The sequence below is a fragment of the Ceratotherium simum genome, chromosome 16, assembly GCF_057802395.1.
Source record: "Ceratotherium simum simum isolate JZ-2026a chromosome 16, ASM5780239v1, whole genome shotgun sequence".
NCBI classification, from domain to species: domain Eukaryota; kingdom Metazoa; phylum Chordata; class Mammalia; order Perissodactyla; family Rhinocerotidae; genus Ceratotherium; species Ceratotherium simum.
This window is the reverse complement of record NC_141915.1, coordinates 25,016,014-25,039,537: the sequence shown is the minus strand read 5'-3', so window position 1 is coordinate 25,039,537 and position 23,524 is coordinate 25,016,014. Positions and strand designations below refer to the sequence as shown.

Sequence of the window (23,524 nt, the reverse complement as noted above, 5' to 3'; positions counted from 1 at the left end):
AATGATCATGGCTTGATTAGAGATTTTGGGGGATATAAATCGGAGGGCATGAGGACTCTAGAAGATTCTTCAATTTCAGGGAAGGCAAATAGGATGCAAATTATATGCCAACTCTGATCATTTGGTAATGGCTGCTTGGAATTTTAGACTGAAAAGGCTAGGTTGAGGCGTACTGGGAAAAGGTGCTGTGGTTGACTGGTGGAAGGTGCCAGAGTGGGGAACTGTGGCATGTGTTCCATATATACGCTACCCCAGCTTTCTCCCCAAGCCCCCTTTCTATGTAGACCTGAACTGTCCTCTTCAAAACCTTTCCTGGGGTATCTTGGGGGCAGAACAGGGGCCTAGAAGAGGCATGGCACCACACGAGAGTTATGTGTGAGAAATTGTCTTGGTTGATCAGAGGTAGGGAAAAGTGTCCAAACCAATAAGCTTCCATGAAAGTTCTGACCCAGAGAGGAAAGAGGTTGGCTGCTGAGGGCCCTTCGTGCTCCCTCCCCACGATGCTCGCGTCCTTACTGTGTGAGTTCTGCAGCTGAGTCACCGCAGCCATGAAGGGCTGCTGTGCCATGTGGCTGCCCGGGCTCTGCTGCATGAGGGGCTGCTGGTGAGGGCTGTGCAGCTGCTGGGAGAACTGGACGGGCTGCAGGGCTGCCAGGCTGCCGGCCACACTGTTGATGACGGGGACACTCTGTGCTTGGGAGGTGTTGAGGCCTGTGGGAGCAAGAGGGAAAGATCAGAGATGGCTTCAGGGTTGAGGAGAGGTGAATGGATGGGAATGGTCATCGATTGAGCCCCTGCTGTGCGCCAGGCACTGGGCTGAGCCTGTTATGGAAGAGACTGCATGGGAAGCGATTTTATAGACAAAGATACTGAGGCTTGGAGAGAAAAAGTGACTTGCTCGAATTCCATAGTGAGTTGTGGATGGAAATGGGCTGTAAATAGATCTGACTGAGGCCTGAGAGTCTCCCTAAGTCATCCTGTGACCTCCCAAACTTAGCTCCCTTGAAGTTGCACAGGGCCCTGGAAAGCCAACTCTACTTGGCCACTCCATCCATGCCTGACTCTGAGAGAGGCTTGTCCTGGTGCCTCAGGACAGAGTTAAAGGTATCCACTCTAAAGTGCAGATTATTGCCCAGATCTGTCTGCCAGCAGAGGGCAGGAGTGTGCAGGGACCCACATTTTGATAAAAAACAAAACACCCTCCACTGTTCTGGGAGTATAAAGCCAGAAGACCCTCATTTAGCAGACTGTGCAAAGACCCTGAGTGAGGTCAGGTGCTCATTCTCTTGACTGTAGCCCAGAGGGGAAAAAACACTGGCATTCAGCCAGTCTATGAAGTGGGCATATCTTATCTGGCAGCACAGGGCTTGTGACATCAAAAGGACTAGGTATTGGAAGGAGGAAGTAGTAAGTCAAAGGTTGGCAGTTATAGTGGGTCTTGCCTTCTTTCTGTTCTGGGGGTATATGGTTCTGTACTGTGTCTATATCGTGAGGCCTCTTTAGAACCGGTGCCAGCACTGCAAAGATTGGGTCCCTGATACCCGGCCTCCCTCTGTTCCCTGGGCAGGACTCTGGGGAAGGCGGCTGAGGCCGGGTGGCTGTGGGGACAAGATGATTAGAGGGAAGACACCCCAATCTCTTCCCTGGAGCTGCCAATGTTCCTTTGACTTTGTTGCTGGGAAGTGGGGGGAAAGAATGAGACAAAGAAAGAGATTCAGAAAAAGGTCTCTTCTAGGCAAATGTAGAAAGGACACCTAGAGAGCCTTTCCTGAAATGGAGAGGGTTTCATAAGCAGGTCCATGGGAGGTCCTCGATGGAGATAGCACAAAGACCTCAACAATTGCCTACTCAGAGCTTTAGCTGATACCGTTTATCAGAAACCTAAAAGGCGAGACCCCAGGGCAGAAGTGAAGGGGGAATAAGCCCCCTCCTGGGTGGGGCTGGAGAGCGAGGTCCTCTGATCACCCTCAGAATAACACTATTTCCAGTTCCCCAGGGGCTCACCTTCTCCCCAAGCCAGAGTCTCATCTGATACCCTAATATCCTGTTTCCCTTTCCTACCTCCTGCTTATGGTCTCAGTCTCCTAGGAAGCCCCATGGATTTGCTGTTTTCCCTGGAACCCATTGCTATTGCTCTTTTTGGGAAATCTTTGCCCAGAGAAGCAAATTATCCTGTCTAAAGTGGGTGACATTTGAGGACATAGTTCTAAACTTGCCTGTGCTTTAGAATCATCTAGGGGAGCTCTTTAAGAAATATACATTCCTAGGCCCCACCCAAGACTTAATGAGTCAGACCCTTTAGAGGTGAGGCCCAGGAATCTTATTTTCAACACAGTCTGTGACCCTGATGTGCCTCAATTCCAGGATCAAGAGCCGCTGATGTCATCCTAGCTCCCATGGAGTGTGACTCTTGGCCTTTTCATCTGTTTTCTGGGCACTGGTTCCTGCTTAAGAAGCATGTTATCCAGTCCAGGAGATGAGTAGAGAATGAGGAATTGGCACAGGCAAATAATTTGTTATCACATTCTCCATGGGTGTCTGCAGTCCTGAGACAGGACCCGTGGACTCAACAGGACATGAGTTGGCTAAATGAAGATGCCTGCCACTAACTCTTCTTCCTGACCCTCCAGAGGGTATGACCACTGTGTCTCAGCCAAGCTTTCTGGTGATCCTCACCATTCTTCGTGCTCCCCTTACTCCAAGTACCCACATGCACACACGCACAAACACACATACACACCCTTCTAAGGTCAATGTACACTCTGGTGTTGCCCATCTGCAGTAGATTAAGATTATTGTGAGAAGGTAGAGCAATATGGGTGGAGGAAATTAGGAGGAACAAAATTGAAAAATGTGGAATAGCCCCAGGGAAAATTTTAGTTCAGATAGTGCTTAAGACAATATACAACTGTGTGTGTCAGCCAAAGCTTCATGTGAGAAGAAAGAAGGTAAGTGGGACAGTTTGTGTATCATTTTGGTTGTAGAAACAAAGAGGTGGGATAGCTTACAAATGGGCCTTTATCCAAATCTTCTAGAAGGCAAGCAAGCTGGTTTCAGGTGCCCTATCTCATTCTCAACCTCATTCTCAAACACTGGGATTAGTATGATTACCATATTCCTGGAGAGGGCCCAGTGAAAAGGCAGTACATTTAAAATAATTTTTAATTTTGTGAGTCCTCTAAAGGCTTCTCCATTCCCATTTCCCTCTGCAAAAATAAGTGTGGAGTGCATCAATTTCTGAGCAGCTAAGGAGAGAGTGAGAGCCACACATGTACATTCAGTAAATCTGTGTGCCTCCCATGGGCCTCGCCCTGTTTTGTCCTCAAAGAGTGCCTAAGTCCTTCTTCTCAGAAGTGATCTGAATTGCTACCCCAGCTAGAGATGATTTAGGGAGAAAGGAGGGGAGGAGAGGAAAAGGCAGGGACAAAACAAGGAGATGGTCAACGTGGGCACTCGACACAAGGGAGGTCACCTCTGAGACAATGGGCAATTTCAGGTTGAAAGAAGACGAGCAATGTGCCACCCGCGGATCTCTCGGGAGACTACTCAGGAGTACGTCCCAGGGCCACAGTGATGACTTGGCCTGAGCTGTCATGATGAAGCTGAAAGTATGCTGAATACTCATCAACATTAAAACGTGGAGACAGGCATCTACAGACACAGCCCATGTCAGCCTTCCCATGCCTGGAAATGGCCCATCTGTGATGGGGTACAGGCTCACTGTGGAATATGAGCCTCCTGGAGCTGGAAGGACCTGATCCAGCTCCCCGTCTTCAGGCATGGGCATAAACAACGTATTTCTCCTTAAAGTCATGAAGACTCAGAGATGCTATGATGGTTTCCCTCGGAGTTTCCTCTCAGTGTGTTTTCACCACTGGCCAAAGAGGTCTCGTATAACCACACAAAACTCCCCCTTTAGAAGGAAGCCCATCGTGTCTTGCTCCGTCTTCACCAAAGAAACATCAGTACAACCTCCTGGGAAATCTACACATACTTAGGGATAGAAATGAACACTAGACGAAAGTATAAGCTACAATATTCTACATACTCATGCTTTATGGATTTACAAGCATGTCTATACACAGTCGTGTGATCGCCTCAGCAACACATTTGACAGGGGAGGAAACTGAACCTCATAAAGGTTCAATGATTTGACCCAAGATGACCCAATCTTGGTAAGCTGTGACCAAGATTCAACTCCATTCCATAATTTTCTCTTGTTTTAGGCTAACCAATCCAAATATTGTTGAGGAGAGAGATAAGGAACTAAATAAGTTGAATCAAATCTACAAGTGGTGGGTGAGTTTGAAGGGGGTCTTCTTTAGTCCTTTTTTTATCATGGTGACTCATTCCCACTCTTATTCTCCCTGCCCCCAAGTTTTCTGACCAAGAAGAGAGCTTACTTTGTGCAATGGCCATGACTCCAGAGAGGGGGGTCATGATGAGGTTTTGAGATTGCTGGGGATTATGGTGGGACAGGCTGTGGATATTCGTCAAGGTGCTGACGGGGGGCAGACCTCCTCCTGAGACTGAGATCTGCTGGAGAGAAAAAACAAGAGCGGCATGAGCAGAGTCGGGGCTGCCAAGAGCAGTGTCCAAAATGACATGACATAGCACAGCTAATTCACTGATTCATTCATTCATTCATTCACTCACTCCTCACTCAATGACAATTATTAAGCACCTATGTGGGACAGGCACTGTTCTAGGTGCTGAGGATAGAGCAGTAAGTAAAATAAACAACCCCTTCCCTTATGGTGCTTCTATTTGCTGACTATCTGAGTTACTAGCCTGCCTTAGAGATTCTTCTGCCCGTGTGTATTATATGATTGTCACTTGCTTACTTTGGAAGTATCCTCTGTTCTGCTCTATGCCTTCTATATTATTAGTGCTAAAGACATGTGATTGCTAAAAATAATAACTGAAGAAATGCCCTGGGATTCCCCAGTGTAGCAGATTAGGGACCAGGCGGGAGCGCAGGAAGCTCTCACCGACTACAGGCTCTGCTGTACAGCACTGCTTATGCATTAACTCACAAACCTCAATGTGGTCCCATGAGGTAGATCCTTCTGCCATTCCCATTTCACTGATGAAACTACTGAGGCTCAGAGTGGATATGTATATTGCCTAAGATCCCACAACTAATAAGTGGTACATCTGGTATTCAAACCCATATCTGTCTGACACTAGAACTCAAGTTCTTACCTTTTATAGAGCACTTCTTCCCACACCTACAATTATTACTGAGAGTTGGGGGATATCAGCCATTATTGGGCTTCTCTGCTTTTTCCAAATCCCCACATACATAATTTTTTTTTTTTTTTTTTTTTTGGTTAAGGAGCTGATATTGTAACGACAAAGCTACTAAATGAGCCTTGGGCTCCAGGTACGCGCATTCTGTTTCACCATTATATTTTAATGACAGATTAGTAAAAGAAGCTACTGATTTTTATGTGTTTACCTTATACATGGCCACTTTGAATCCTTTTATTGAGGACTGAATCCTTTTATTTATTCCTAATCATATTTTTTCTTATTGATTTTCTTCATTTTTCCGAGTTTATAATGGCATCACAAGCATATCAGGCTGATAGGGTCTTGTTCTTGCTAGTACTAATTTGTGTACATGTCATATTGCATGGGTTAGAACTTTCTGAATAGCATTAAACAATAACAGCTATAATAGGTGTGCTTGCTTTGATTCTGATGTTATCAGAAACACTTCCAATGCTTCCCCATTAATTATAAGGAGCTATCAGTTTTATATACATACTTTTTTTCATGACAAAGTAGGTTACTATTTATAGTTTTAAAATAATTTTAAAAATTACTATTAAGAAAGGACGTCCCCCTCATTCTGAACTAACCCAGACATTCCTGATGGCATCAGGGATCCTGAGAGGTGCTTTAGGGTTAGGATATAGGCACCAGATGGCTGAGTAGTCCAGTTTCTCTTCTTCCGTTTCTCGTGACCCAGAGCTCCTCATATTATAGGTCTCACACCAGCACCCAGGTAAGACACTGTCTCCCGCCCTGCCCTTCTGGTCAACCCCATCGCTTCCAAGGTTAATTTGAAAAAAAAAGGAAAGAAAAAACCAAACAGGTTTGTTTGTGTTTTTAAAATGAGCATCAAGAAATGAGTTAGGGGTCACATGACCAAGAAGGAATTCTGACCACATCAAACAAGAGAGAACCAGCCTGTTTGCCAGACTTGTTTTTCAAAATGTCAGAGTCATTAAAAAAAAAAAAAAATCAGTAACCTGCTTTCGACTTCTCTTGGGTTATGTCGTCCTTTGGAGAAAGTCAACGAAGTGACAGTAATCTCTGCCATTTCAATGTTTGGTTTTAATGGTGAAGGAGAAACGTGGATGCCAATGAAAAAGATACTGTAAATGTGTATGGCTTTGGAAGGCCATAGCATTTGCAAAGTGCTTTCACTGATTGTCCTCAATAGATAAGGGAAGGCATTATTAACACTGCCCCTATGTGACAGATTAAGAAACTGATCCTCAGAAGAGTTGAGAGACTAGCTCTATGCCACTTGACTAGTAAGTGAGGAAGACAGAATTCAAACCCAGTTTTGCCGGAGTTTAAATCTTATCCACTTACTATGTTTGGGTAACCTTGGTCAAGTTCCCTCTCCCTCTAAAATACAACCGTTATTTTCTAATTGCCTCCAGGTCTGATGGAAGCCAGGTAGCTGCCAAGGATATCAGTCATGGTCCTTACATGATAATTCGGAAATCTTGAATTATATCGATGCTGCCATTTGCAGATCTTTCACTACACTAAGTGCTTTATGTGCCTAGAACCTATGGGGTTGGTATTATTATCCCTACTTTGCAGACAAGGAAACTGAAGTTTAGAGAAGTTAAGAAATGTGCCCAGGTGGTAGAGTTGGCATTGAAAGCAGGCCATCTGCCTCCAATGCCTGAGCTTTTCACCATTAGACCATACTGCTTTAACACTGTGAACGTATCCAGTACACGCTTTTTTAAAAAAACAAGCTTCAACACTCACAGTCTGCAACTCTGAACCTGACCAGCTCTTGGTCAATGCATGCCATTTGGGCACGGGGTGGGGGACAGATAGTGCAAAAGAAGGCCCAAATGGATTAGCATTATTTCCAAAACCAGTCCCTGGGGGAAGATTTCAAATGCATGTCCTACTGAAAGTCAGCGCATGGAGATTGTCATTCCTTACACGGGCCCCCCAAAGAATAGCTAAGCTACAAGCAATCCTCACATCAACTCCATGATGCAAGCATTGTTATGCCCTGCTTTACAGATGAAGAAGTTAAGCAATGTCCGTCCTATTGCTGATAAATAACAGAGCCCAAGACTTGGACACCCTGGTTCCCTTGCCGGTGTTATTTTTAATCATATTCCACTCTTGCCTTGGTGGACCAAGATCTGTGATGGGCTTGTTATATATTAACAGAAAACAGACTCTTGAATTTGGGCATCCAGTGATAGTGACATAACATATGAGCCAGGGTGTTGGACACTCGTGAAAAGCTGGTTCCTGCAAACAAGCTTCCAGGTGTTTGCTAACGTTGAGGTGTGCTGTCTTGGTCAATCATCAACCCAATAATATACTGCGCGTTAGGGCACTGCCGAGCAGAACAGGAAGGAAAAAGCATGCCTGCAGGCTGCCTTTGGAGCAGCCCGGCCCGGGTGAGGCAGCTTGTGTCTTAGGAGGAAGGGCGGGAGGGCTCAAAGGGAAACCCCAAGGACCTTCAAGCAATAGGAGTGGAGAGTTGGAGGGTTCCATTCACTGAGAAGTCAAGACCTCTTCCACCAGGCTCCCTTCTCCAGGGAAGCCTGGGCAATCCTTAACTCCAACTTGTCTGGGTCTCAAAGTGCCTCTTGAGAACTCAAAGATTTGTCTGCGCCTCTCACAAGGTAGCTGACATAAACCGCTCTTCACAAAGAAGAGGCTTAAGCGATGAAGGGAGGGCAAGGGGGCTGCAAAATGCCTCCCACAGAAGCGCCTTCCATTTCAGTTTGCAGAGACCACTACCAGGGAGATCAGCTCAGGTCCCCTGCAACTAGAGTCGGTGGGGCCAGCACTCCCCTCTGAAACTACACTTTGTTTTTCCTTCAGGGAGCTGGGGACTCAGTCACATGTGACTCACCATTCCTGTGTTGCCTACACAGCACACACGTCACACAGCACACAAGGTCTAAAATGGCATCTGCCCCTTGTCCCCCTCCCCCGGCTCGGGCCCCCACCTGCCGCTGGGTCAGACCTTGAGGGAATGTGTGCGGCTCCACCTTGAGTGTGGAAGCCAGGAACCTGAAGCTCCTCCTCCCCCACCCGGAAACACAGATCATGACCCAAAGAATCAAGTTTTCCATTTCCTACCCTTACTAGTGTCGTAAGGCTTGTGTGCTCTCCTAGGCCACTCTCCCCTGCACTTGTGTTGCTAGAGGATTAGAACCTTGAAAATTCACATTCAAATAGACTATTTCTCACTAAGTGTGCTAAACTTACATCTGGGTGTGGGCTGTGGCTATGGATACAGAAAACTTCATTTAAAGAGAATAACACTGGGGCCAGCCCGGTGGCATAGTGGTTAAGTGTTTGTGCTCCGCTTTGGTGGCCTGGGGTACACAGGTTTGGATCCCAGGCGCGCACCGATGCACCACTTGTCAAGCCATGCTGTGGCGGCACCCCATGTAGGGTAGAGGAGGATGGGCACGGATGTTAGCCCAGGGCCAGTCTTCCTCAGCGAAAGGAGGAGGATTGGCAACAGATGTTAGCTCAGGGCTGATCTTCCTCACACACACACAAAAACAAGAGTAACACTGACATTAATATAACAACCACACTGTCATTTATTGAACATTTACCCACCCGAACACTGTGCTGAGTATTTCATGTGTGATCAGATTTGTTCCCCCAACAACCCTATTGTTATTACTCCCATTTTATAGAGGAGAAAAAAGAGACCCAGAGTAGTTCAGTAACCTGCCCAAGGCTACACAGCTATTAAGTTCTGGAGCTGGGATTTGAACCCCAGTCATTGTAACTTCAAAGTCAGTGTATCTCACTCATCCTGTAAGCATCACCCCACCCACCTGCCATTTTGTGCTGAGATCTGCACTGGCATGCCATCCAGTGTCCTTCAAAATGCCAGTTCAAGAATCCTCTCCCCACCTCTTGCCATCCACTAAATTCTGACTTAACTCCTTGCCAGCACCAGGGGGGCAGTGAAGAGAAAGAGGGGGCTTGTTTCAAAGTGAGGTGCTCTCTGGGTTAAAAAACTGGCTTTGGAGGCCTTGGGGGGGATGAATGAACATTTTATCAACACAAATGTCATTGGCAGCCCCAAAACAAACAGTGTCCCACCCAGCTTGCTCCTTTATGAGGCATTCAATCAATAAAATGAGAGCAGAGCTCTGTCAGATTTATTGGCTGGGTTCAAACCGAACACCTCTTCCACCCGCCAAAGGCTGGGTCACCAGTTCTACCTTTCCGTTCAGACTCTGGACAGCCCCCATTTTCCCCTGTGGGGCTACAATGGTTCATTGTTTGAGGCAGGCCTTGTGAGAAGTCGTGTTTGTTTTGCCTCTTATCTTATCAGCTCCAGAGCTACAATGGCCCAGGTGTACTCACCATTTTACCATCAGGTGAGAGGAGATTGTGGCCTGGGTCCAGGCTGGCTGGGGAGACTTGCTGTAAAACCGACTGGCTGGTCACCATGGCGCTGTTGCCATGGTGACTGATTGTTGAGGAGGAAGTGACCTCATTGTTTCCCTGCTGGCTGTAGCGCACTCCTGCAAAACAAGGCAGACCCGACAGCGAACATTAGTGCTACCAGGGCCCTGGAACACTGACTCAGCTCCCCTTGTTTTCAAGGGTGGATGACAAGAAAACAAAGTTGCCTTCTCTTCCGCTGTCTACGCAGGAGAAATATCAGCTATCTTTCTCTAGAATGAAGATGGCAGGGCCTCTCCTTGAATTCTGGAATGTAAGCTCCATGAGGGCAGGACATTTTTGTCTGTTTTGTTTTGTTCACTGCTGTATCCCCAGTGCCTGGGCACTTGGGAGCCACTCAATAAATATCTGTCAAATGCATGCATGAATGAATGAATGAATGAATAGATTCTGCTTGTTGCTTCAGCATAATTCTTTCAGGACTTAGGGGCTGAGATCGGCTTTCTCTTCCTGGTGAGAGTAATTCTTTTATTCTTCAAAAGCCTGCTAGAAATGTTTCCTTGGCATCTCTTGGCTATGTGGGGCTGCAAAGTATGAGCTGACACATTTTCCAAAGAGGCGCTCGCCCCAGCCACCCTTATAAGAGCCACAGCAAGATGCATCAGTCTCTGTGTACCACCATTTTGGCTGAGCCCAAGAAACCAGGGAGGGCACAGGCAGAGCAGGAGAGGGATGGGGCTGCAGCTAGGAGTCTTTGGCTCTGGAACTCACATTCCTTTGATGGGGTCCCATTTGGCTGACTTCCAGGGCACAGGGGGAGGCGCGTCTGCCGGGAGGTGGGGCAGGCAGCACACACAGGCGGGATGTGGGTGTTTAGTAAACCACTGCATTTTGGTCTGCAAGGGAGGGGAGAACCAAGCATGTTTACAACCTCACTGCTCTGACCCTCCCTCTTGCTGGGGAACCAAATGGAGATCTGTCCTCAGGACAGGGAAAGTGCTGGGCAGAGGCCAGGTAACTGAAGGAAGCTGAACGGGGGCAAAGAACGTGGGTCCAGTTGGCACAGGCAAAGTCCTGCCTGATGTGCCCAGGAAATAGCCAAGGACAAGGCTAGAGGTAGCTAGGGGCTCAAAGCTTAGAAAGACAGCCTTCTTGTTTTTTGCTTTGGATTTGACAAACAGGTTTGGGGGACCCTGTTCCTACCTGCACGGGAGGGAAACCAAAAGGTGTAGGCATGTAATCATTTGGAGATGTGGGCCAACTATTTGGCTGCACTTCTTTTACCCAGTTTCCCAAGATGAGCCATCCCTGTATAAAGTACACTGATTCTGTTGCTCTGTTTCCCCCGCTGCTCTGCCTCCTGCCTCCCCAGTGGAGCCCCACCTTCCCGAGGAGGCTACAAAGTCCCCGCAGAGGTCAGGCAAGCTGCCATAACCAGCAGCCTCCAATTCACTAAGACAAAGCTTGCCAAGAGGAGACCCAAGCCAGTTTTCCTTGGATCCTCTGAAGGACGTTACCCAAGGCTGATATGACCTGGAGCTCAAGAGGCCTGGGGAGAAAACAAACAAACGCTAAAGCCGGGTTTGAACCTTCAAGAGCAACTTGTTTGACTATGAAGTGGCCTGATGCATGCTCTATGGGCTTCTCCAATTGGTTGTTTTCCTCACCCTTTGATTCAAGGGGTTGCTAGTGCGTGTGGTATTTGCAGTGGGACAGCACTGGAATTCAGTAGTTATTGGTCTGGGGCACTACATTTTTTGGGGGAAGAGGAGCCATGAAGTTAAAAGGAGGAAAGGCTTCCATATCTCCAAACCAATATTCCTGACCAGTCCTGTGCGTCTTCCTCTGCACCTTTCTGCAGCCTGCTAGGTCTCCTATTTACCACCCTCTACTCCATCCCATTGCGTTAAATTAGGTCCTTTTTCTCCACTCACACTTGCCACTGGGTTCCCAGCAGGATGATTTCAACTGCGTTGTTACAGAGAAGAAGAAACAGATCTGAACCTGGTGAGCTCAGAAGGCAGAGCTAGGTACAGTGGAAAAGAGGGGGCCAGATTTCAAATCAATGGAGAATTTAAAAGAAATTAAAAGGAAGAAGTTTCTAACAAGGAGGGACAGCGGGAAGACTGTGGGTTCTGGAGCTAGACAACCTCAGGTTCAAATCATGACTTCCTCTTAACAGATGTGTGATCTTGGGAAAGCTACTTTTTCTCTCTGTGCCTCAGTTTCCTCTCGTAAAATGGAGAGAATGCTTCCTTAACAGGGCTATTTTTGGATTACAGATAACATCTATGAAGCTCCTAGGATAATACCAAATAAACAGCAACTATGGGTGGGGAGGCTGTGGGGAGGGAGCTGGTGTAAAGGATGGACCCCAAGATATTCACCCTAAGACTCTAAAATTATAGACAACTTAGGGCAGATTCTCAGTGCTGAATGGAATTATCTTTCATGGAGAATACCTTCCAAAGAATCCTACTCTGGTGGAACCGTTGATGCTTTGCCCTGGAAGCAAGTTGGGAGGGAGGCCTGGCCCCTGCCCTCTTGTTCTTTCCTTTTGGAGGAACTGGACTTCACCCTGTTTTTCTCCTGCTTTCCCTGACTCCCTGACCAGCTATTTACCTCCCCAAGATGCTCTGCTCCTGAGAGAGTAGTGATAACGCTGGGAGTCAGGTGTGTTTTCACCTCCCAGCCTGTCCCCATCATCGATTCAGTCTCAAGTCAAACAGACTCTGGTTTTAGCCTATTTAATTTGGCTGAAGGAAGAGGGCCAGCCCTCTGATGATCAAATATGGGTCACGGGGAGGCTTCTCCCCTACCACAGGCTACAGAATTATTTATTTAAAAATAATTAACTAAGTATATCCACAGGAAACAAAAGCCTTCTTTACAAGGGAGCCTGGCAGGATAGAATCAAGAGTCATTTGTTAGAATCCAGGCAGCGTAACCCAAGGCTGCTGTGGTTATAAACCTTATTTTCTCCCCCAGCAGAACTTCGTTATATGAGAAATAAAACGGTGGAGCTGCTCTGTTTCAAGACAGATGGGTCTGGACCTCTGCACATTCCTTTAAAGACCTCTGGCTGAGGGATGGCGTTCTGGCTGGGAATTGGGGGATCCCTGTTTGATCTCAGCTCTGCCATCAATGCATTGGGTGAGCTCTAGCTTTCCCCTCTCCAAGCCAGGGGAGGGGGCTATTATCACTGCAGATTGTGGTGGGAGCTAGGCAGGAGGCCGCTCATCAGCTCCAGATGTAACTTTTCTCACTGATGCTCCTCTCAATAGGCATTGGGCAATCACTCTGGACCCTGAGAAGGTGGCTGTAATCAGCCAGCCACCTTAAACGGGGATGTGGAGGTGGATGGTGTATCACAAGGTATCTGCTGGCGATACATCAGAAATATGGTGTTCTTGTTAGAGGAAGGAGAGGCCAGGTCCTTGTGTATTTCACAAACTCAGAAGAGCGCTTGAAATAAGAATGAAAGTGGAGGAGGCTCTGGAGCCAGGCGACCTGGGTTTAAATCTCGGCTCTGCCACGTAATCGCTGTGTGACCTTGGGGAAGTTATTTCACCTCCCTGAGCTTCGTTTTCTTCACTGTTGACAATATCCACCCTTTAGGTCATTGGGAAGAAGACTGAATGAGTTAATGGGTGTGAAAGTACCCAGACCATGTTTGGCACATAACTGTTGCTCAAGACACATCAGTTCCTCCTATTTTGGGACTGTCTTTGTCTAAAAGACATTCTTAGGAAGGCTGAGTTCACAAAACTTTATTGAGCACTATCACGTGCCAGACACTGTGTTAGGAACCTGTGTTAAGAAGTGGAATGACATCTTCCCTTCTTCACCATTGCAAGCCCTGAAAATGAATATATGATGGGGGCTCTGGTTTAATATTGAGTGGCCAAAGATCCAGGTTAATAGCCACTGAGGTCCTATAGGAGAAATGACAATGCCAGAAGGTGGCCATGTACCTTCCACTTACTTTCTGGCTCAAGGCACTAACTGGCCATCGCTGGCCCTAGGAACCACAGCAAGCGTGTTCAGTAGCAAAAGGCATCCCAGCTGGAATCTAAGACATCCCTGAGGTCTGATGAGGAGGTGATCTACCTTCACTTGTTCCCACGCTTCAGCATCATGGACGTTGGGCTATTTCTGAATTCCTGACAGCTTGTGGGCAGAGACAAACCATTTGGTTTCTATCCAATATGACTGGTCAGCAGTGTTAAAACATGAAAGAAGCTTATGGTTCCAAGACACCAGCATCTCCATGCCCTGCCTTCCTGTACCAGCATCCATCGCCAGGACACTCTTCACACTGCTGCAGCTTCTGGGATTTCTTTCTAAAACAAAATCGTGCCTTGTCACTGCCCTGTTTGGAAACCTATGATGGCTTTTCATTGACTTCTGGAAAAGCCTCAATACTTAAGATTGGCAGAATTGGGCCTCCCTGACTCCAGTCTGCCTTATTTGCATCATCTCTCATGACATGCCATACAGCCATGTCAGGGCACGTGCCAATCCCCACACAAGCCCTGCCATGTTCTGCCTCTGTGCCTTTGCTTATGCTATTCCCTCTGCCTGGAAAGCTCTTCTCTTCTTTTCCATGTCACATTCTTTAAGAGGGCTGAATGTCACCTCCTCTGTGAAGCTCTCCCTGATTCATCCTGGTAGTTAGTTGCTCCATCCTTTGTATTTTACATGCAGTAGAGACTATTATAGCAGGAGTTGGTCCCCCTGCACTACAATGATGGGACGATATGTTAAATTCTCTCTCCTTCTTAAAGGAAGAGATGGCTTTTTACTCATTGTGCATCCTCAGAGCCTAGCAGAATGGCTGGAACTGTGAATATTTATTGAATGAAGGAATGAGCCCTCAGCTGCTTCGAGTATCTGTGCCCCAGAACAAGGGCACCTCTCTTCTGGCAGACGGAGAAAATACAGTCAGTTCTGCGGTAATGTTTGTATTGCCAGTGCGGATCTGTTCCAATTCTATTGATACATTAGGGAATAATTTGAGTGTAACATGAATTTCACACTTGAGGAATTAGGAAATCTGCACCCACCTGAGTAGAGCCACATAGAAAAACACTAAAACACACTTGTGCACACGCATGCATGCACACACACACCTCAAACATCTACCAGCTACTACCTACCATCAGTTCACTGCATGTGCAATAAACCATGTCTGTCCACATCTGGAGTCACAACTTCCCTTCTGATTTCCGATAACCTCTGTCCACCACTTCACAATAACTCACAAGCTGCCACCCTTCCAACGCCCACTTCCATAGGCAAACTTAAAGACTTTTTCAAGGTAAAGCGCCACATTTATTGATGTACAGCATTTATGTATTTCCTAACCATTTAACAGGTGTAAAACTCTACTAATGTTTTTATTAGATTCTTATCTTTTTTAAAAGGTGTCACTGACGAAGTTTTTGAGTATCTATGCCCTTAACCCCATTTTTCCCATAAGCCCTGTGGGTTTTATTGTGTGACTCTGCAAAGCATGGTGGTTTTTATGATGCGTATGTCAGATTCTATAGAACTGACTGTGCACCTGTGTTCAAAGACACACACAACGGCCGTATAAGAGGACCCCAGAGAGGAGCTGTGTAATTAACCACAGAGATTTCCAGAAACCTGTGCTTCAGGGGCTTAGAACTCCAGCTCACAGCGCCCTGGGTATTTAACCCAGCTCTCTAAGTGCTTCAAAAACCAGCTGAGACCCCAATTCCCCAGGTCCAGAAATCAACAGGGCACCAGTATCTAGACACTTTAAACTAATACTCTCTCTCTGTCTCTCTGCCTTGACTTTCTGATGATTCCGGGCTAGTCAACTTTGGAGCCCTGGCATTTCCGTCCATAAAATGGGCGTACAGATTTCCCTTCCTCAGAAGCCAGAAGGATGAATGAATAAAATAAGGTTAGAGAAGCATTGAGTTTTCTTAGGAGAGAAAATGCTGGGTAAACAGAAGAGCAATGTTAGCCCAGAAGGCAGGGCTAGAATTGCTCTTTGAGCAAGAAGAGAAGAGGAAGGCGGGGCCTCCTGGGCCAAGTGAGGCTCAGCTTGCCCCCACATGGCCTTTGGCACTGAAGCCTGGAGGTCCCTTTCACTGGGGTCTCTGAGCTGCACCCAGAATCTGGTGGGATGCCTTTCACCCTTGACATTTCAAAACCAATCTCCCATCCCTGATAATGCAGGAATGTTCCTCTGGCTGGTGGACCTCTGCCAGCACGAGTGAGCGTCCCAGCCACCGACAGAGTAAACATTACTCAACTGGCCTGGGCTCTGTCACACACATTCTTCCCCTGTGTTCCTAACCTCATGCAGAGCACAGCCCAACCCTGTTGGGTCTGGAAACTGGGAATTTAAACTCAGGCAGAAGGGAGCATGCAAAAGAGAAAGCTCTTCCAAAAGGAAACAACCACGTCCATCAACTACGGGTCCACAGAGCTCATTCCTACGAAGCCAAGATAGGGTTGGGGAGGGGACTGGGAGGAATTAGGCCAGTCTTGATGGGCCCAGTATTGCATCCTTAGAAATCCACTTCCCCTTTTTCCCAAAGAGGAATCATTTTCTTGAGGAGAGAGGTAGAGACACAAATGATTCAGTCTGGTGAACTTCTGAGACACTCATTTGGGGTAAAAAGAATGTGAACAATTCCCCAGCTTGAAACTGGGAACTCTAGAAATGAAAGCTTTCAAATGAGTGAGCATTGCTGCCTCTGTTTCCTCAACACAAGACGCTTGCCAGTTCTTATTAATATTTCCTCCGCTCCGGGGATAAAGATTAATGTTTGCAAAGAGTTTAGCAGATTAAAAATCCGAAAGCCTGGGAGGAAAAAGCTGATGCAAGATGAAAGCAATTTAAACACTGGGCTGGTTTCAATTCCAGATCCCTTTCTACCTGAGATGTCTTAGGAGCCCAATTCATAAGAGGAGAAACACAGACAGGCCTGCGGGGACGGTAAACATTCTTGAACTCAAGGAGTAAAAGTTGAGTGATACTTAAGGGAAGCCCACAAACTGGTTTTCTTATAAAAATCAAAGCAAATGTAACCAAGAAAAGAAAAAAAAAGTCTTCCATGAAAAGCGTCTTGGCTGAGAACACAAGGTAATGTGCACAGTGCACCTGAGAAAATCGCACATGTGGGGAGGTAGAAGGGCAACACGAACTCCTCCCGGCCTCCCCAGGAGGTCCACCTTGGCCTGGTCCTCACCAGAGAGCCGGTTTCTGCAGGCAAATAGAGATGGTTTGCAATGAACACTTCAGCCTGGAGACCACCGTGCAGGTGAGAGAAACCAGGCGGGCACTCGAGAACTTGAGAGGTCCTCCCATAGGTGAGTGTTTTACACAGTCTGCTTCTCAATGTGTCACAGCTGCTCACTTGACAGAGTGGAAAGCTGAGGTTCGAAGAGGAAGAGATCATTTTTACTACCTCTTGCTAAGGGCCTCCCAGCAAGTCAGTGGTATTCCAAAGCTGGCCCTTCTCCCTCTTCCCCATAAGCCCCAAATCAACTCCAGATACCTTGAGCCTCCCATCATGACACACGAATAGCTTGAAATGGTTGTGTTTGTTTGTTTACCTGTTTCTTGCCTGCGTCCCTCACTGGGATGTAAGCCCAATGAGGGCAGGGCCTTGTCTGCCTTCTCCATTGTCTCCTCAGCACCTTGCACAGAGCCTAGCCCGTGCTAGGCACTCAATAAGTGTTTGTTGAATGAGTAACTGATGAATGAGTGACCTACACTTAACTCTGACTGAGGGCTCCACACTCTGCCTTTAGTCTGTTGAGTTGAGTGGTGGAGAAGTGACAGTGGTATAGTTTTATTCTCCAGATCTCCCAGTTTTTCTGAGGTTAGGGAGAGGCATACATTTTTAAGGAGGAAGGAGGGAGTAAGAGGGAAAGAGAGGAGGAAAAAGAGAGATTAAAATATAATCAAAATGAAGAAAGTATTGACACATTTGGGCAATTTCATGTTTGAAGGCACAAGATGGATGCACTGAAGAGTAAGTACGATGCAGCAGGACTTCCTTTTCACACCCGAATCATGGACAGTGCTTTATTTAGAGTAAAAAGGGCCAAGGGGCTGCCTGCCGGGAGCCCACCCATCCCCTGCTTCCTGGGGCCTAAGCATAACACCCATTACCTAGGGTGCTGTAGGGGGATGGGAATGGGTGCTTCCATTAGCACAGGCTGACCACTTATTTCTATAGGTTTTGGGCTGCATGTAGGAACCCCAAATTTAGACTCACCATGTTAGAATCCAGTTTTGGGCCCATTGGGTTGATTTTGGGGTAAGGAGGATCAATTACGGGGATTTAATATGGCAACATAAGTAACTTAAATGCCTTTTTCTCCAAAGGAATCTAGGGTAAAGCCAACAAGGGTTAATGGTGGACATCGTGAGGCCTAATGGCTGTGGGGACAGACAGAGCCCTGCTGCAGTCTGGCTCCTGGGGTCTCTTTTCTGAGAGGCAGCCTTTGCGGGAAGGGGTAATGTGGCTGCAACAAAGGCCCCTAGGCTTGGCTGACGAGGAGAATGATGATGCTCCCAGTGGGTCTGGGCAACGGGGAAGGCTATAAAGCCATCAACAGACTGAGCCACTGGGTGTCCACACAAAAGTAAGGTCCTATAAACAGACATCTGTATTGTGACTGAAGGGCTAATAAAATTGCCTTAGAAAAGAGAGGTTTTCCACTGCGACCTATTCATAAACAGGACCCTAGAGAGAAGTGATAGCCAGGGAGAAGATCCTTTGAGGCCTGGCAAGTGTTAGAGCTGCCTCGTTATGAGAGTTTGCCTGGCAAGACCCCAGCCTCTTCATCACTGAGGGCAGCTCTATCAGCATCATCAGCATCATCATCATCATCATCCTCATCACCATCTTCATGACAGATAGCCACTGATCACCTGGCAGGCTCATGGAGGCTGGTCACAGGGAGCACCAGGTGTTGGGCACTGAGACCTTGGAAGGTGGATGATTACTGGTTTCCACTGGACAGGAGCACCAGCGAAGTGCTCAGGGAGCACTCCCAGAGAACTGGTGGCTGTCTAGAGCTGGGCAGTTTCCTTTCTGTCTCTCCAGATGACTCTGATTTGCAATAAGTCCAATCCCTTTTCTAGACCTCAGTTCGCTCAACAGAAACTCAGGAAGAGCAGTTCTTGCTCTTTCCTTGCCCAAAGGATGCTGGTAAGAGATTATAAAAGGCACTAATCAGGGGCCGGCCCCGTGGCTTAGCAGTTAAGTGCGCGCGCTCCGCTGCTGGCGGCCGGGTTGGGATCCCCGGCGCACACTGATGCACTGCTTCTCCGGCCATGCTGAGGCCGCGTCCCACATACAGCAACTAGAAGGATGTGCAGCTATGACATATAACTATCTGCTGGGGCTTTGGGGGAAAAAAAAATAAATAAAATTATAAAAAAAAAAATAAAAGGCACTAATCTAGTAGGACATTAAACTAATTAGTAGAACTAAACTAAACTAGTGGACTAAACTAATAAACTAAACTAAACTAATACGCTTAACTAGTAGAAGCTAAGCTAGTAGAACATTAGGGAGAAAGAACAATAATGTTCTTTGAAAACTTCCTAGTGTATTCAATGTTGAGTTTTTTTGGTGAATTGTATATTTTATTAAGCAGTATTAATGGAGGTGGAGCTGGATGACATTGTTCTAGAAAGGAGAAAATATGCTTTAAATCATAATATGTACATATGTTATATAAAATGAAATTGATTCCATGCTCAGTTTAACTCTAAAACTGAATAACAGATGCATAAAACAGGGAATTGATGCATTAAGCTTTTAGACAGGAAACCTTCTATAGATATCTTCATGCTACAAATACATGTAATGTCTACCACATGCCAGGCACAGGGCTATGGACTGGAGACACAGTGGTGAAGAAAGCCAACTCCGGCTTAGATGTCGGTACAGCCCACCATTCTACCACTTGGAATATGTACATAGGGAGCTAGATTTTTAGAGACTTCAAGGACTACCTTCTTCACAGTGAGAATAAGACTTACTTGGTTTGTTTCTTTTTCTCTGACAGGTAGGGATGCAAACCCTATACTTCACCTGTCAGTAGGATTCTCAAGAAGAGGGAGGAGGACTTGTTTCTGTTTCCATTCATAAAACATCTTGAGATAAATTAAGCACCTATTTTGTGCCCACCAAAGTGATGTTATACAAATGGGCGATGTTCAGACTTTTTCCACCCTTGCTGAGCAAGAACTCCTCGGGATTCCTTACCAACCCAACAGGTGCTGAGCAGGAAGAGGCACCCTGCAGTGGGCAGGGCCAGAAGGCATGGGCATGCAGGCTGCCACTCAAAGGCCTTAAAAGTGTTAACCTCCAGCAGTTATAGGTGTCTCGGTTTATACCCATTATAAATCTGTTTATTGTGACTGGCCCCACCCAATCTGCTGGGGTTGTAAAGCTCTAATGGTCCCTAATAAAGGTGGAAGGCTTCTAACAGCACACAGTTCCTGAAATGGGGAAGGAGTGAGGGAGAGAAGGAGGGCGAGAGACAGATGATGAGCTTAACAATAAAATATCACAATGGCAAACCTCCCTCTGCTACTTCAAGCAGCAGAGTCCTAGGCCTCAAGACTTGACACTAGGCACAATCTTCAAATAATAACCTGTCAGAGCTGAAAGGTCCAACACCCTCATTTGCCAGAATCCCCAAGAACACATTTGACCAAGGTCACCTCTGCTTGTTAATGACTCAGGTGAATCCTAGTCCAGGGCCCCTCACCTGAGCTGCCTCATCTTCCCTAGTCCAGCAAGGGGCCATCAGATGATCGTCAACCCCTGCAGAGCCCTCCTGCTCCATCCAGCCTAGTGATGTCCACCCTGACTATACATCTGGATCTCTTAGGGAGTTTGTTGAAACTTCTCATGACTGACCCCTCACCCCAAATTCTGATTATTAAAAGGTGTAAGTGGGGGAGCCATGGGTATTTTTAGTGAACCTCCCAGATGCCTTTAGGTGGCCTGGGAAGGAGATTTGAGAAGCACAGATCTCGCCGGTACTTGGGTTTCATTGTTTCTCATATCTCAAATGACAGGCAGGGCTCATGAAAAGGAAAACTCTTCCAGGATGAAACTGCAAACCACACCCTTGTCAAGAACCCAGGGAGGTCCAAATCTCTTCCTCTCTGTCAATGCACTGAGGGTTCCCAAGACAACCCACTAGCACCTTCCTTGTCAGGCAGTGGGCCTGGTGCGGGGCACGTTTTATCATATCGAAGCCTCGCAACAGTCTTGAGGAGACAGGTATCATAATCCCTATTATGTAAATGAAGAAACTGAGGCTAAGTAACTAATTTGAAGCCACATCGCCAGATAGTGACAGAACCACAATTCAAGCCCAAGCCTGTTTTGGGTGCTACACCTGGCTACCGAGACACACCTGTCTGAGTGCGGTCCTGACGAGGGACGGCCTCTAACCAGCTCTCCTCAGGGGGGATGTAGACTTCCCTTGGGAAAGTCATTAAATGCTGAAGATCAACTGCTGCATGGTGTTCCTCCAACTTGGGAAGGACACGTGCAGTACCTGTTCTGAGAAACTTGGCTCTTGACTTCCTCAAAGTGCTGGAGAGACTGGGCCTCACTGGTGGATGCCTCAGTGGCTGAACTCACACAGGTGTGTTTTTGTGAGGTGGCTGAAGCCAGAGCAGAGGGCAAAGGGAAGGCACCTTAAGCAGACACACGCTCACAGGTTGAGGGAAGTGGCTTCCAGAAAATCAGCCCCCTGGAGCTTCTGAGAGTCCCCATGCTCACTGCAAGGGTTGCATCCACTCTCCCCTTCTTACCCCTCTTTTGCCTGAAGTTTGGGGGAGCCTCCCTCCTAAGAACAAAGGCCATCAGGCTTCTCAGATTTGCCCCCCACCAGGAAAGAACCACACCTCCTCTAATTGGCAGGTTCCCAGGGCTAATTACTAACAAGCGGGGTACTCGCGCCTCCTTTAATTAAAGGAGAAAATGCCCTATTAGGCACAGAAAATTCAGGGTCATCTTCTGAACCTGACCTCCTGCTACACGGTCAGGAGCCCCCACTCCCCACCACAATCCTTGGTGCTCCCCAGCTTTCTCTCGCTGCTTAGTGTATTTACACTAAATGCCCGTGGCACTGGATACGGCGCTGGAAATGCCTGATGGATGTCACAGAGCAGTCCTTCCTGGAAGAATGAGAAACTGCCTCATACTCAATGTGCTTCAAGAAGCCAGCCTGAGTCTGCTGCAAACACCAAGATGAGTATCTAGTTGGAAATACTCAAATTCTCTAAAAATCAGGATTGAAAGAAACCTCCAAGGGGGACAGAGGGAAAGACGGGAAAAAACTCCCAAAACAAGGCTCTGCAAGGAATGGTAATAGCTAGCATATTTATATGAGAGCCTGCTACGTCCAAGGTACTTTTCATATATTATCTCATTTAATCCTTCCAGCATCTGCATGAGTGGGTGTCCCCAATTTTACACGTTGAGAAACTGAGGCTCAGAGATCCTAGAGACTTGCCCAGAGTCACACAGCTAATAAGTGGCCACGTTGAGGTTGGAATTCAGGTCTGCCTCCATTGCCCATGATTTTGTTGCTACACCCACTAGATTTACAAAGCATTTCCTTGAAGAATATCTTCAGTGTATTTTAAATGTCAGGGTTGTTGATGGTCGGGCATCTCTGGCGCAGCCTGGGCATTGGACTCTTACAAGCCCCGCAGTTGATTCTAAAGTGTGGCAGGGTTTGGGAACCACTGTCCTAGAGTGGGGGTCAGCAACCTGTGGCCCGCAGGCCAAAGCAGCCTGTTTTTGTATGACCCATAAGCTCAGAATGGTTTTTACATTTTTAAATGGCTGGAAAAAAATCAAAAGAAGAATATTTTTTGATATGTGGAAATTATAGGAAATTCAAATTTCAGTCCCCATAAATAAAGTTTTATTGGAAGACAGCCATGTTCATTCATTTACATATGGTCCCTGGCTGCTTTTACTTACCAAGGCAGAGTCGAGTAGTTGTGAAAAGAGACAGTATGGCCTGAAAAGCCTAAAATATTTACTATCTGGCTCTTTACAGAAAGAGTTTGCCAATCCCTATACATGAGTTCTTATGAACATCTAGGATGATAACCATGATTGAATGTTTCCTTTGACTTTATTTTTGGGCTATGTTTCATGTGTGTATATATATATATATATATATGTTTTTTTCCTTCCTTATTTGTGCTTGGACTTCTTGAAAAGTGAGTAGAGGCATCAGGCCAGATCGCGTGCTTGCCCATCAAGCAGTTAGCTTCAAAGACCCTCGTGCAGATTTCTGCCTCTCTCTGCATCTTTGGTGCTTAATTCTCTCCAAGTTCCTGTCAGTTCCCATCCAACCTTTAACAAACAGATTCCAAGGGCACTTCTCTCATAACGTGGCTATGTGCTTGCAGGCAGCTTCCTTCCTCCTCAGAGCTGTCTGGAGGCAACAAGGAGTCCTTGAATCCTCTAAGGGTCCTTCAGGGGGATTAGGCTTGGCCAATAGGGCTGCCTACAGTGATAGGACGGCGGTATCTCCTGGCCCCTTTGTGCAGAGGCCTGGAGCCCCACCAGCCCAGCAGCCGGGTTCCTTTGTATGCAGGCCAGGGTTGGTCTGCTATCAGGGGGAGGTTGCCAGCAGAATGCTCTGAAGGCTGGCCTTCACAATCTCATTAATATCCTGATTGTCTTCCCCAATCTAGTGGCAACCATGGGGTGGTACCGCAAGATAAAATGACCTTCAGATTTAACAGATAAAAGAGCAGTCAGATAAAGTCCCTACGAGAGAGAACATTGGAGCCATGTCTACCACTAAACTCTAA

At 46.9% G+C, this 23,524-nt stretch overlaps 1 protein-coding gene across 6 annotated transcripts in view; it reads right to left on the bottom strand.

The window, feature by feature from the left end:
* The window catches only part of HNF1B (HNF1 homeobox B), a 51,478-nt gene that overhangs the window by 11,091 nt on the left and 16,863 nt on the right, over nt 1–23,524 (bottom strand). For 3 of the 6 annotated variants that reach the window (XM_004434842.3, XM_087440829.1, XM_004434843.3), the window contains exons 5-7: nt 9,622–9,782; nt 4,404–4,536; nt 517–711 (exon numbers count right to left, since the gene is read on the bottom strand). In XM_004434842.3, coding sequence (XP_004434899.1) covers nt 517–711; nt 4,404–4,536; nt 9,622–9,782 — 489 coding nt within the window. Of the gene's footprint in view, nt 1–516; nt 712–4,403; nt 4,540–9,621; nt 9,783–23,524 lie in introns of all 6 variants that reach the window. The other 3 variants (XM_014790941.2, XM_014790942.2, XM_014790943.2) reach the window with 2 other exon arrangements.